Below are 16,455 nucleotides of genomic sequence, written 5' to 3' on the forward strand. Positions count from 1 at the left end.
GCTATAATTTGTATAACTTTGCTTCAGGTAGTATCAACCATCATGAGGCTGTGACAAACTTTCATATGAATAAAGGGTCTCAGCTTAATAATCGAGATTTCCTCAAAATGGACCAAGTTCAACAACCAGTAATTTTTTCAAAAATGGAAGAAAATCAAAATCCTCCCCCAGATGCACATCTTCAATACCGATACAAACACTCCACAAAATAAGATGGTCCTCACTTGAAAACTGTGGGAGGAGTAGGGCGGACAAATTATGTACCCTCCATAGAATATTAATTTCCAAATAGACTAAGTTCAACAACCTGTAATTTTCTCAAAAATTGTAGAAAATCAAAATCCATACCACATGCTTACTCCACAAAATAAGAAGGCTCTCACTTGAAAACTGTGGGAGGAGTAGGGCGGACAAATTATGTACCCTCCATATAATAATTATTTCCAAATAAAGGAGGAAAACTCTTGGAAAAAAAGTCGAAATGGATCAAAATTGCAGTATGATCTAGAGTGACCCACAAAGAAGCTACATAGCAAGTTTCAGCATGATATGTGAAAGGGAAATGAAATTATAAAAAGAAAACCCTGAACGGACGGACGGACGTACAGACATCGCTGTACCATAATATGTCCCGTCTAAAGACAGGTGTATAATAAATGGAAAATATCCATCACAAAATCTGTCTGCAAGGTAAATATCATTTACCAATGAACATTGAATTCAAATTTTTGAGCACTGCATAGAAACCTGCACATGCATGTACTCATAATACGATGACCTGGCAATGTGTCAACATTTTCAGCAATAATTATGATAAATAGAAACTTCTAATGTCCTTCCATCACAATGCTGTGACCAGGACAAAAATTTCATCGTTTTGAATTTTTTTTTTATACCAATAATACTGATTTTGACCAAATGCTGTGGTTTTGTCCACCTAACCATCAACCTTTTGTGCCATGTATGGGATTCTAAAGTCTGAGATCCATTGCAATGTTATATGGTTCAGACAAAAATTTTAAATTGGATAACATTGACCCGGCCAAATCCCCTTGATTCAGGGTTATGGCACACTATTTGGTCATTATTTATAGCAACCTTTGTTTTAAGTATGTGCTTCTAGTGTCTCTGCATCACAAAGTTGACCTGATCTTAAACTGGCTTAATTAATCATCTTGACTGAGTTGGAAATACACTTGCCACAAGGTATGAAGAGATCTAAAGGTTGTCATTCAAAGAGAACAAAATGTAAGTCAGATGAAACGTCTCAAGAAAGAGTTGAAAAAAAAAGCACTGAGAGATGTGTCATCAGGAGCAAGTTTCCTTGGTATAGCATTTGCCACAGAGCAAGAACCATCGTATTATGGTGTTCATCAAATTCACTGAAGAAATGACTAGCATTTTCAGAAGCATCCAAAGATGTGTCATATGAGCATGTTTGATCTGTAATGCACTTCTATGGTGATAAAGTGAGATCAGACCTAAATGATGCATTTAACCAGCCACTGAAGCACAAAATGTCGGTCAAACACAGCATTGACCAGTCACTGAAGCACAAAATGTAGGTCAGATAAAGCATTAACCAGTCACTGAAGCATGCAATGTAGGTCAGATAGAGCATTAACCAGTCAATGAAGCACAAAAAGTAGGTCAGATAAAGCATTAACCAGTCACTGAAACACAAAATGTAGGTCAGCTAAAGCATTAACCAGTCAATGAAGCACAAAATGTAGGTCAGATAAAGCATTAACCAGTCACTGAAGCACAAAAAGTAGGTCAGATAAAGCATTAACCAGTCACTGAAACACAAAATGTAGGTCAGCTAAAGCATTAACCAGTCACTGAAGCACAAAATGTAGGTCAGATAAAGCATTAACCAGTCACTGAAACACAAAATGTAGGTCAGATAAAGCATTAACCAGTCACTGAAGCACAAAAAGTAGGTCAGATAAAGCATTAACCAGTCACTGAAGCACAAAATGTAGGTCAGATAGAGTATTAACCATGCAGTCACTGAAGCACAAAATGTAGGTCAGATAAAGTATTAAGCAGTCATTGAAGCAAAAAATTTAATCAGATATTGCATTAACAAGTCACTGAAGCACAAAATGCATGTCAGATAAAGCAAGCATCCCAAGATGAGTCATAGAAGAAAGTTTTGTTTGTACTGTATTTGCCATAAGGTGAAAACAGACCTCACTGTCATTTAAAAAAAACACAAAATCAGATTCATTTAAACACAAAATGTAGGTCAGATGCAGCATCTGTACCACGAGATGAAAGAAGCATACCAAGAAGAGTCACCGAGCAAGTATGGTATATATTTCACTTGCCATAAGGTAAGAACACATAGGAGACCTTATTCATGAAGCCTCCATAAATTCTAGTCATGGTCAGTTTACAGAAGGACTGCACAAACTAAACGGAGAGTTACGGCTGTTTTACGGTGAATTCACAAAGCTCCTGTAATCTTTGCTTAATATACAGGACCCTGCAGTTACACAGTTAAGTAAAACTGACAGGTGACATCTATTTTAATGTATTTAATTATTCCTAAGGGTTGTTTTAAATTATTTCATATGTTATTAGGGTAATCATATCATATCGCTATATATTAATAATAATATTTATGCATTTTAATTCTGACACTATGAATATTTTATTCACATGTATGTGCACATCGATTTTATATTATCTTTTCTTTCACATTTGTAAAGTGCTTTAGAGAACTAATGTTGATAGGGCGCTATATAAATCTTTTAATTACAATTACAATTTATCCCTATATAAATATAAGAGTTAATGACAAGCTAGTTAAAGTTTGTGCAGTTGGGACCTGAAAGTTTCCTTAAGTCTTGTGCATTTAACGGCCACCTGCATGGAGCAATATTTATGAAGATAATATCCATGATACTCTGTTTATTTAAATTGATAATATCATATTTAGGTTATATAACTTTAATAATAAATTCAATACATGTATATTTTGATTCGTAAAATAAAGTTCGTTAATATGAATTTTCAAATATTTATAATTTGTTTTATACACAATGTTTAACATTTAAATTAAAACATTTCATATTGTTTATAAATATTCTTTTTAAATCAGCCATTCATATAATTTATATTGTGGCATGAATTTATTTTTCAATAAATTTTCTTCATACTTGATAAAATTCCAGATTACAGGGGGCACTTAGCACACATTATATGTCCAATCTTATGTGGGTTCTTTTAACTGAAGGGAATTATAAGCATGGAGGAGTTACCTTCCCTGAAAAGCAGTGAAGACTGATTAACATTACCTCAATGTCCTGTTAAACTTTCTCTGAAATTCATGAATGGATACCCTTTAAATAACGTTTCAGTATCTTTTCAGAATTTGTGATCTTGACAAATATATACTTCATAATGTGAAAATTTAATGTCAACCCCTGTGTTATTTAAACAATAAAATGCTTTCTTTGTTGTTTCACCGGGTGATGAAGGTAGCTAGCATTGCAGAAAAAATGCAAATGACAGCTAGTTTATTGTTTATATTTATATTTTTATGTATTATTTAAAAATATAAACTAGAATCAAGATTTAAAATATCATATGGTTAATCCATTTGTTACATAAAAGGGACTGATTCACGATTTTACCCAAACTTTTTGTTTTTCACTCTTGATGATCAGAATCTACTGTCTAATGTGTTTAAAAGATTTCACACAAAAATTAAGGTTATACATCATCATAGAGGCTCATTTTACAGAGTTTATTTTTTGTTTTGTAAACAAAGATTGCGGTATGCTATTGTTTATGACATTTTCAAAAGAAATAGATATCGATCTAAGTTTATTATATCTTTCACATTTCAAGCATTTTTGAGGTAAAATGTGTCATCTAAAAGTTAAAATTTGTGACTATGCAAAATTAAGATGCATTATATTACATGATCAATATTTCACTTGTTTGTTTGTTTACATAAAAAGACTGGAGTCTTTGTTTACATAACACATATTTAAGGCTAAAATATTGCTTTCATTCTTGCATTCAGAAGGTCAAAATTTCGGCTGTCAACATTAAATGAGTTATATTTCTAATGTGTAACATCAAAAATGAAAAATATTTTTATCAGAAATTGTGAACCAGCTAGTCCCTTTAAATGAAACAGCCAATGCACCCTTTGACCTTGATGACACTCCATTTTTGGTCATGATTTTGCAGACAGGTGGTACTAGAAAACCAGATCAAACTAGTTTGCAACAAACATGTATTTATTGCATGGTGAAAGAATGTAAATTTCAAAAGAAATATAAGAGAAAAAATTCAGTGAATGTAAATATCATTGCTACAGACACACTGATCTGATATGTCAATGATATTCTTTTCCAAAATACATTATTGATTTCATCAAATATTTTTATAGACTTTATACATCATGGGAATATGAAGTACTCAAGACTACCTCAATGTTTTACTATCTGCAGTCACCGTCGATCCAGGTATTTTACTTCATGCTTTTGCACTACCATAACTGCCTTTTATCATCATATTTACTTACATGTAAATGGTACCTTAATTAATACTTATCAATATTCAAATTAAAATTTTAAAGAACTATACAAATCAAATTTATCTTAAATATCTTTTCAAATTTGAAAAAGAATTGGTGGAAAAATTTGAGATGAATAGAAAAGAATCATTCCTCAGCGATATAAAAGTCATTCGCTAGGGTCACAGGGAAACTGGAGATTGAACCTCATAACAACACTGAAGAAGAGGTTGTTTTAAACAACTCCAGTAGGTATAATCTTCAAATCTTTAAAACAATATTTTTAACATGTCCCAAGATGTCTTGATAACTACCTATTAATACAATGGTCATTTACGGCAAACAACTCTGAGCTTTGAAATGAAATAGTGAAATCATATTTGACAAACACATATCACTATGTACCCATTCTCCAAATGAACGGTACCAAATGACAATAATTTAAGACACAAACAACAACAGACAAAAAATTTGATCAGAAAAGCTCACTTGCATCTTTAGATCAGGTGAGCTAAAAACTACATGTACATTCTTATACACATGCATTGAATTACAATGTGCAAAATTCAGTGACATTTTGTCAAAAGTTTTCTTTGAATTTTAGTCAATTTGATATGAAAGAGGAGTATAATTTGAGAATTCACTCTATCATTTTTTCTCTCCATCAAATGGACATCTGATCAGTAAAACATTGTTTTGTGAGGAATTCAATTTAAACTCAGTGTGCAAAAAATGACACAATATTGATTAGCAATTCCAAATTTCTACAGATTTCAAAACACAAGTACTATTTTTAAAAAACCAACTAACTAGAGCATCATCTGTGTGTTTCCCCCCTGATATTCACAACAAAAGGTGATAACAAAATGGATTCTACATAGTCTTGACATGATAATTCTGCTAATTTTGATAATACCCCATTCTGGTAAAACCCTGATGCCAATGTCGTCATTATTGAGTGTCGGTACAATGAACATGTTTGTGAAGGCCTCCTGCTCTCAGTGGGAACTCTGCCTAACTGTTAAACTTTATAGACAATTGACATTTAAAACACCTGAGTGAAATTAACAAATACAGCAGGTGAGAATTAGAAATCCTCTGTCAGATACCAACAGCAATTTCCATGGAAACAGTTGTGTAATAAATTGAATATAAATTGAAGATTTGGTAGAATAGACTTAAACTGAACCCAGCACTCTTCAGGTATAGTTTCTTTTTATTTTATTCTCAAAATTCTCATTTCTTTGGGGAAATCAATATCTGCTTGAGAAAAAATAATATCCATATATATAACAAGTTGGTTTAACATATTTTTCCCTTTGCTATCTTCTGAAAGGTATAGATTTCACGACTATGGAACATTTCATATCAAAAGCACAAAATTATGAGGGAGATGGACAAGGGACAGCATACCTTGATTAAAAATGGTAAATATATGTTTTCTTTTTATTAAACTTCAAGTGGTAAATATATATATAGATATTCTTCTTATTAAACTTCAAGTGGTAAATATATATATATAGATATTCTTCTTATTAAACTTCAAGTGGTAAATATATATATATAGATATTCTTCTTATTAAACTTCAAATGGTAAATATATATATTCCTTTAAATAAACTTCAAGTGGTACATATGCATTCTTTTCAATAAACTTCAAGTTGCTTAACTGCTCTTTAAACTTTAAATCCAATCATATAAAATATCAGTAAGTATTTAACTACTGATGAACTGCGAATCAACAATTTGTTGATAACAGTACTGTAAACAACCTACATCTTATTGATGCGGTGTCTGAAAACTGCACAAATAATTTATAATTTTAGGCATAAAAGAAGAGTTCAAAATCTTTAACAAATTTATTGAATTTAATGCTAAATTAAACATAAATTCCTTCAACAAAAATTACTACATTTAATCAGTATAAGAAGTGCACATGTCATCGAAAGTCACCAAATCCTGAATCATGACGTACTTAAACAGTGAGAAGCTACTGATTAAAAACAGACAATTTTCCTTATATTTTTTTCAATGAACTCCCCCCCCCAAATCCAATGCATTAATAACTGTGGAATCTGAAACGAATCTCTGAAATTGAAACAAATGAATGAATCAAACACTGATATAATATTCTTTTCCATAGAATTATAACTTGCCCACAAATTCTGATAAATACAAAGTAACTTTTAATTCTCTATAACCATATTTTTTTCTGAATGATTTTCCTTTTCTGTAATTTAACAACTCTGAAAAAAACCCCAACTAATTATTAGATTTTCATGCATGAAGAAAATCTTAAAATATTTTATGTGCAAAAATGACCAGCAGATTATACAAAGTTGAAATGCCAAAAATTTAGATGAAAAAGCATGAAAGACAATAAACAATAATAAGAATCTTCGCCATCAATGTGTCTTACTTTTAATACAGAGGAATGCAGTATAGTGATTTAGGAACTTGTCTACTAAAATCAGTACCAGAAAAAGATCATCAGATTAGCTATATCAAGAATACAGAGTTATTATAACAGCATTCAAAGTTTGGTACTGATAATAAGCGACTTTATGGTTTACACAACATTTCAGTCTGTGTAACATCTGGGTTAAACAAGTTCTACTGTTTTCAGTTTGCTACATGTTTGGTATACACTCTGTAGACTTTGATTTTCATGTATTTTAAATAAGGTTTTAATCTGCATTTTGCAGCGATTTTAGAAAATGAATATTCGAACTGCTAATTAGTATGAATACACTGCAGCAGGTTTGGTGTGTTGTTTTGTACAAGTAATTGTTGTGGATAAGTATATTTAAAAAATTTATATGTTTGGTGTCTTAATACATCTACAAGATCAGATGTTTATAAGGAGGTATAATACATCATCATAATGGCTAAGTTCCTTTTAAAAACTGAATGAAATATGAATATCCGCAATTCTAAATTAGACTGCCTTAAGCTGGGTAGTTCAGACAGTTAACCTGTCAACGGCTGATCAGTAGATCACAGGTTCAAGTCCAGCTGAGGGTTTCAATTTTTTTCCAGACTAAAACTGCATTTTTTTTTTTAAAATAAAATAAATTTGAAAGTTTTCAATTTCAAAATATGATTGTACATATCTTCCACTTTTTATCCATATCAAATTTCTCTGGTGTGTTATTCCTCCATAATTGCAAATATAATAAATGTAAATAGCTAAAAATAATAAACTTGCAGCTAAAAATAACAGATATGTTACATAATTTTTATTCATATTTATATATATGTCCATTCTGCTAAAGATTTCAGTACATGTGTACAGATGCTCTTTCATTAAATGCAGTACCGGGTGTTGTTCTTGGCATTTCAGGTCATGGGTCATCTCCATAGTTACAACAAAGGCATGTTGTGGTTTTGTAAGATGGTCATTGTGTGTCAGAAATCCAATGACAATCTAACAATACCCATCACGCTCTTCACACACAACATCTTAAACACCTCAACACACTCTTACCCTTGCCACAGGAGTTTGGTGTAAAAATGATGTCTTATCAGTAGAAATAAACATGATAAGCATTATTTTCACCATTCAAAATGTGGTACCTGTCACATAACAGTCTGAGCATGTTGATTTAGGGCGACTAAGTTTCATTTCCAACACTGTTGATTTTGTCTATTTCTTAATGTTTATCAATACAATCTTTCATCATGTTGCACATTCTGTGATAACAACTATTAACTGAACAAACAAACAAAACATGAATTAAAATGTTTATGCATTTGTGTTTTAAACATACATATACTGCTACACATGAATGACTTTTAACCTGAATTCCTTGTGCTGTAGATTTCAGTGCAGCAATAAAATGGGGCGTGTTGCTAGGAGACACATCACCGAGGTCAACATGGCGACACTGAAGCCTTCTGGGAACTGGAGAAACTACCCAACTTGACTCCCGAATATTTGCAGTTTTTGGATCAAAGTCTGGAAGATGGTCTGACTGTTTCAGCTGCAGCTTCCTAAGTTCTCGAGCTACCAGCATCTATGAAAAGAAAATCCTGTTGTAAAATCTTATATGTCAATGATATAAACCTTTATACCATCATAGATATCTTATTTTGTAACTTTACATCTTTGGCATCCTGATTATACTGTAGATCTGGTTATTGTAAGACCTTTATTTTCACATCACATAATGGGATTATGAGCTTGCGAATAATTATTTATTGCAATAGTTTTAATTCCTTATGCATATAATATACAATGTCTGCAGTCACATGAAAATAAAGTCTTGCAAAAATTTCCAGATCTGCATCCAAATCAAAGCTTATTTTTGAAGTGTCTTGGTATGGTACCCGTGCACTTTTTACCAAAAAAAAAGAAGGAAAGAGTAATTCATTAAACCTCACTGAATCAAAGAGGTTTGCACTTTTGACAGTTGTTTCACCTACATGGACATTTTAATGAAAATCACCTGTTACAGGGGGGAGGGTGTGTGTGTGACAAAAATCTAAAATAAAATTTATCTCTTCATTAAATGTAAAGTTCTTGTGTAGTGTTGAGATAAAGTATACACAGAATTATGCACCATTATTATTTTAAACAAGAGATGTTTGTACAACATATATGCCCCCCATGGTGCAAAATTGAAAAGAGTCATACACATGCATCACTTAATTGATAGTGCAGGGGTTTTGGCAAAGGGGTAGTGGTTTCCGCCCCAGTAATTTTGCCCCAAAAAATAAAATAAATAAAAAATTGGAAGATTTGTAATGGCACGATATCTACTCATTGGAGCAGCAAGTATAAAGGTGATCTGTGGTCCATGGAGCGGTGAAGTGTGAAAGCTATTGTTTACCCCTACACAAAATGAGATGTACATGCATGTCTGTATACCTGTACCTGGCAGGTGTAAACAATGAAAGGGGCTTCCTTGCTGTAAGTGCGGGTTAGCTACAACTTGTTCATTGTCAAATCAATTGGTTGATGGATGTTTGCAAGCTTTAATGATTCTTGTTGAGATTTTGGTCTACCTTTGTCACACAATTTAATGGAAGGATTAACAAGTATTAATAAACCTGTTTATCTTTATTTCCTAAGCGTTGTTCCACCGGCAAGAAGAATCCAGAATCTCATTCTTTCAGCCCCTCTTGGTTTAAACGTTCCATACGTATGGTTAAATTATGAAGGAGTATCAAAATATTACAGCTATTTTGTCTATACTCTATAATATCTTAAACGGAAACAAAACTTCTGTATTACATGTAGTGAAATCATCGGTTTAAATACATTTATTACACTAAACACAATATTTTTAAATCTTCATTTTTCTCTCTCTTATTTTCAGGCAAAAGATTATGAAACATCTTAATCTGAACATTGCGATGAAATGATTGAGAAGTCAATCATTCCAAAATAGAATTGTTATTCAATATTGCTTTGTCAAATTTCTAGTGTTTGCAAAATAAAAGTTTCAGTTCAAAAGTTATGAACATCTTACAGGTGATTGGAATTGATACTGTTGCCTGGCTTATAAGTATTATCAGGTGGTGTCTTTAAGACATTGAGAGAATAGGAAAGGATATCAAAATTCGGGTGGAAATCTGAATTTAAGTCAAAACATGTTAGTTAGACCCCCCCCCCTCCTCCTCGATCCAGATCGCCTCCCCAATATCACAATATTTCTGAATTTGGACCATTTCAAGTCAATTAATTTCTTTTCAAAAGATATTTCTCCGATATGTCTTTCTTCTAATTTACATGTTTTTTGAAGATTTTATCTGTAGATTTCAAAATTATCAATAAATAATATTTTCAATTTTCATCAATATTTTTAATTTAAAAAATTAGAATGTTTATCAATCTGAGTCATTTGGGCATGTTTAATTTGATATTCATATCATGCATGCACCATTAATCACAGCAAAATTTGGACTCTAGAATCTCTTATTTGTAAACAAAACACCTTTTTCATTATTCCAGAAAAAGTCACAAAAAATTCATATAAAATAACTGAGAGTTTGTATCACTCTTTTGATGGTGAAACCATACTTCATGAGAGGTGTTTTAAAGAGCCATTAAATAAAATTTTGGTGTAGTGAACTTTTTAAAGTTTACTGTCACAATAAAATTATTCAATAATGTAGGGTTATTGAACTTATATTGGTGAATATTGGCACAAGTTGGCTGTTAAAATGCACAAGCTTGCGAGTGCATTTTGACAGCTAACGAGTGCCAATATTCACCAATATAAGTTCAGTAACCCTTTTATTATATAGCTAAAGTATTTAGTTGTTAAATTATATCACTTTTCACTCAAAATACTCCAAAATAGACGAGAGTTCATCAATATTGGCAGTGTGCAATTTCAGCATGCATTTCTTAACTGTTCAATATTAAACCCGTCATTGATGGATGAAGCAAACTGATTTTGTGAATGGGTACATCATAATTTATGTACAGTAAAATATTTTGTTTAAGTAAATAAAATGAATATTTGTTTTTAATGCAATAAATACTGAATTTATTCACAATTTCACACTCTACTAGCCTGAATTCGGAGGACCGTCATCTGCCATTTTGTCTTGTTTACATCGTTACGGTAAGGTCAATATTGAACGCTCATACTCGGAATGTTTCGGGTGCACACAATTTACGCAATGCAAAGTTAGCGTTCAATAAATTCTCAGAATATTGAACGCTAACATTCTCTAGATTTTAAGTAGATTTTATAATAGACTATTTAATAGCTATATAATAAAGGTAAAATATATCAAATTATAAACAAGGACGACAGAAAACTCGAGATAATGCTACATATCATTAGGATGCAGATGCATGATTATGCCCGCATTTCTAATTTAAAGAAAGTTTGGGTATATTGTTGTTACCCTGGTCCATGCAGTGATGAATATTTGTCCCACTCCTGCATGTTAACAAGTTGTTCCGCGCCTTACTATCTACATGAGTTCTCCAAAGGGAAATAACTTGGTCTTATTTGGAAACTGGTATATTTCAACCCATGGAATTTTACATATAAAAATACAGTGTACTAAGTTTGACTGGAATAAGTCATTCAATTTTCAACATCTACAGACAGCAAGTCCTGAACTGGCCTTCTCTGGTGATATTCCCGTTCATTACTGTCAATTAAGACATATTTAGAAATTTTCAAGCATGGGACACCCCTTTGAGGATTATACTTTTTCTGACAGGAAACATGCATGTGTTTTATAAGTACCAAACTATATCAGGATAATACTCATAAAATGACTAAATATACAGTGCAGAAGACATTTTTAAGTTGAGCTGGTGCAATTGTCCAATAGTTTTAAGATAAACATGGAAAATCCATATGTCTCCTGAAGCTTAAGTGATGATTATCTAGCATAAGAGCATAGATACTGCGATTTATATAGAACCATCTGTTCATCTTTTTGCATAAAGACCATGTTAAACCAGACAAGACGCCAATAACATTTGTCATAATTGGTTTTCTTGCTTTAACAATCATGAACATAATTCGAGGACTTTATTTTGACATTTTCCAATCCAAAAATGGCAATCCTATTGCCTATATTTTTTATATAAATGTACTAAATCAATTATCCTCATCACACGCCGACTCATCCCTTACTTAGTAGTACAGTGTAATCTGTCTAAACCGGCTGTGTGTGGTTCCAACGAAATTGGCCACTTTACACAGTCTGGAGTGCAGAATGTTGACAAAAATGAGAGTTGCTTCCCTTGTATTCACTGTATGCATACGCGTGTAATGATTGATAATGTTTTATTATATCCAAAAGAATTCAAAATGTGAAAATATAAATACATATAGGAATGTGTCGGTGTTTTATCATAATGTTCTTTTGAAAAAGTTTCGAAGTTTTATTTAACAGTTTAAAATCAGGGAATTATTTGTGCACTTTTCTGTTCGTATATTGTCGATTTCATCTACATCATCGCCATCCTCAAGTGCTACATTATGTACGTTTGTCAAGTTTGTGTTGTGTTCGTCTAAAATTTGCCTTTCCCAGCTTTCGTCATAAATGTCTTTAATGGCAATATTACTTTCAACTGTCTCAATTTGTGAAACGAAAACTGAATAAAATTATCATAAATTGAAAAACTAGAGAAAGTGACTTACCACAAAGATCAGAACTCCACAATATTAAATTCCCATCAACACATTCTCAAATTTATGTCCACTGAGAAATTTACACCAAGAAAATCAGAGATTCTATCAAAAGTACCCAATACTTCATTTCATCAACTTTTCAAATGGACAGCTCACTGCATCAATCATTTCTTTCATAACTGACAATTTGTTAATGAAAATCATTTTAGAATATGGTCATCTACATTCAAGTGGTGATATGACCAAACATTACTGTAACAGCTGACAAACTGAAAACTACCTATGGTGTACTGCAGATCCACACCTCAGCGCAGTCATAAGGTGATAGAACTTGTATACACACAGAGACTTTTAGTTTATTTTAAAAGACTAGTCTGTTCTCTTAAAATCACCTTTGTCTCTTATGTCAAAGACAGGTTAGTTAACTCATCAATTTATCTACCTATTACATAAAAGTGGTCACATCATATTGCATTAATTTGTGTAAAATTCTCTCTCTTTTTTTAAATGGGGAAGATTTTACTGTTAAATTTATGACCCATCAATACAGAAAAGAACAGCCCCCCCCCCCTTACCCCGGATGTACACTATTTGGTTAGAGAGTACAATGCACTATATAGTATGGTGAAAAACACTGCTGTGCAATCTTGCTTTGAATAAAGATACAAATATCTATTTCTCCTTCTCATTACAAATGTCAACAAGATTTCTACGCCGCAGCCATGTCTCCCATCACCGCAAAAACAAAATCGAATCACAAAAGTCCCACAACTCCTGTAACATTTGTAGAATCAAAATTGTGGTGGAATATGCATGATCAACTACATATTTTGACTATACAATCCTGCAAAATTTGAACAAAATCTGTACAGGGGTCACTGAAGAGTTGTGTCAAATTAAAACGGCAGCGCAATATGATCAACTACTTATGGTGACTAACAAAATTTTAACAAAATCTGTTGAGCGGTCTCTGAGGAGTTGCATCCACATCGTGTTTCTATAGTGTAGCATGTACAAATTCAACAAAGTTTCATAACTTCTAGAAAATTTGACAAATTAAAATGGTGGCACAATATGGTCAACTACATATGGTGACTAACAATCCTACAAAATTTGAACAAAATCCAAACAAAATCCATAGAGTGGTTTCGGAGAAGTTGCGTCCACAAAATCAAGTGAGACGGATGGACGCACAGGCACAGGTATTTCCATGTCCTCTTCCGAGTTGCGGTGGGGGACAATAAATTTCATTTATGAAAATACATGGGCAAGTATTGCAATGCTTCATGCCAGCATACAGCATGTTAGTGCTTCCTTAAAAGTCTGTTGGCGTTAAGTGTTGCAGTTGACATAAACCCATATATTTTCAAAACTGAAATTCATTTTTTATATTTACATTTTACTTTTTTAATTGATATTCCCAGCCATTAAAATAGACGTACTATATATATATTTATCAAGATTAATATGTACAGTGTTCATAACTGTATCACATTCCTGAGGAAAAGGCTATCATTACAATTGGTAAAGATATTGAAGGCAAAAGCAATGGAAATGGAAATATCACGAAAAGAAATATGTAAAAGCATCTTATATTCTTGGTAAACAAAATTTGAAAGATTTTCAAGTTTCAACTGATGATGAAAGTTAATGACAAATACACACATCTTCTATCAAATATGCCATGAATCATTAAATATACTCTTGTAATTAGGATAATTTACAATATTGGCTATAACATCCACATTCAAGCATATTACGCGAACCTGTGGACAACAAGCACATTTTATGTCTTCTTACTATTCATGGTTCAGTTCATCTAAGACATAACAATTTTAAAGACACATCGTGAAAGTCAAGTGCGTTTCTTTTCTTTAGATTTGGAAAAGTGTGAGTATTTGTTACCTGCATGTAAGATTGTAAAAATTGGGCTCTAAAAATGCAAGAATGACACAAAGCATAAGATGTCAATCAAATATACCTACCTAACCAAATTCAAAAAAGAATAGTTGTGAGCGGGCAAACAAAGAGATATTCTTAAAGAAGGCCCTACTTACCTGTGTTACGCCATGATCAAACTCCTGGATGAGTTCAGACAAAAACTTGACAGCATCTGGAGTCAGAAGTGTTCTGAAGGCTACCTCACAATTCACAGACGGATCTGCTGCTTCTGTGTTGGGAATACCTATCTGTAATCATAATTTTGATAAACGCCTCTAAGGCTTTTTCTTCATTTGCAAGTAACATAGACAATATTGTGGCTGTGCTTCGGACTGAAATGAAGACTTCTTGCACTACAGATGTAAGTAAAGGGTTATACTCTTCAGTCACAGCTACCCAATACAGTAAAACACACTTACATTGAACACTCTTATAATGAATTCACACTTTCTGCAAAGTAATACTTCATCCTTATGAGAGGAAGTAACAAACATTTTATTGGATATTACGAAAGTTGGGTAAAAACAAACCGTTCTTTGCTGTTTTTTCAGGTTCACAATAACTGTATTTTACTGTAGTAGGAATGTCTGGCACTACCATATATAATGTTAAATCCTTTATAATTTATTTTTTCCATTCACATCAAAGTAATAAAGTTTAGTATGCGTGATACAAAAATAGACTTCATTGTAAGTCAATATGTGGTATAAGAGCCCATGTTATGTTAAGCAGTCACAGATATTTAGCTGACCATACTTTTGACTTTTCATGACCACAATATGACCCTGCATTGAAGTCTTTAATTCGTATGTTACCAGGGCCGTCAATCTACCTGAATTGGGTCCGATATTCGGCCCCATTCCCAATCCAAGAAAGTGCACTTTTTTCCCAATTTATAAGTAAAAAATTCCCAACTCAACCAACCCTCGAACTCGGAAAAAAAAAAAACAAATAAAAAAAAACCAAAACAAACAAACCAAAACTCAAAACGCTGTATCGTGTTTATCTTTTCGGTGTATCGTGTTTATCTTCTCGGTGTCTAAAACTGAAAAATAGGTATTGGCCCGAATATGTTCTAAACCATTAATTTAACTTTTATAAATTTAGGTATTACATTATGTACATGCTACAGCGTGTTTTGTGTTCTCGCAAGCAAAACGTGACCAGTACCAGTACCAGCTGATGAAAAAAAAAAGTCGCACAATGCGAAGTATTACAGGAAAAAAAATTGATCAGAAATCAAAATCGAAATGCAAGCGCATCGATATGATGTTTTGACAGCAGTCTCTTAGCTCATCGGCACTTGACAAAGGCGACTTATTGTCTTAATTAGCATGATGTGTGGGAAAATTCTATGCATTCTGTAAGTTTCCCAATTTTGTTCAAAATGTCACCAATTTTTCCCAATCTCAAGGGTCCCGGTCCCTGTACCAAAATATGCTGTGACAGCCCTGGTTACATTTTAACCACAGGCATATTTTTAAAAGTTGACATCATTGCAAAGAACCATTTGTATGTATCTAATAGGGTAGGCTTTTATTGTGTAGATTCTATTTCCATATTCTACAATATCAGTTTACTTTATTACTAGTAATACCCTACCTAACAGGAACTTTTAAACAAAGTCAGCTGTAACCTTGACCTGGACATATGACCTTGGGTCAAGATCATGACATCATCTCATAAAGAACATATGCACCAGCAATTCAAAATGTAACAAGTGCTCCACATGGAGGGAGGTATCCCATCACAATGAGTGTCTAAGAGCTTTTTCTATGTAGTCAAGTAGTGACCTTTGACCTTTTGACACCAAAATCAATAGAGTTCTTCCTTCCTTGATACCAATCAAGCAAAAAATGTGGCTTG

At 32.6% G+C, this 16,455-nt stretch overlaps 1 protein-coding gene and 1 long non-coding RNA gene across 5 annotated transcripts in view; one reads left to right on the top strand and one right to left on the bottom strand.

Moving 5' to 3' along the window:
• The window catches only part of LOC125679090 (malate synthase-like), a 45,194-nt gene that overhangs the window by 23,238 nt on the left and 5,501 nt on the right, over positions 1-16,455 (bottom strand). For all 4 annotated transcript variants that reach the window (XM_048918033.2, XM_048918030.2, XM_048918032.2 and 1 more), the window contains exons 3-4: positions 14,706-14,837; positions 8,338-8,553 (exon numbers count right to left, since the gene is read on the bottom strand). In XM_048918033.2, the coding sequence (XP_048773990.2) occupies positions 8,338-8,553; positions 14,706-14,837 (348 nt within the window). The remainder of the gene's footprint in view (positions 1-8,337; positions 8,554-14,705; positions 14,838-16,455) is intronic.
• Positions 4,254-8,616, top strand: LOC125679093 (uncharacterized). Its single transcript, XR_007371702.2, has 3 exons — positions 4,254-4,487; positions 4,650-5,964; positions 8,358-8,616. It is a non-coding gene; the product is annotated as an uncharacterized LOC125679093 (long non-coding RNA).

The sequence above is a fragment of the Ostrea edulis genome, chromosome 2, assembly GCF_947568905.1.
Source record: "Ostrea edulis chromosome 2, xbOstEdul1.1, whole genome shotgun sequence".
NCBI classification, from domain to species: Eukaryota; Metazoa; Mollusca; class Bivalvia; order Ostreida; family Ostreidae; genus Ostrea; species Ostrea edulis.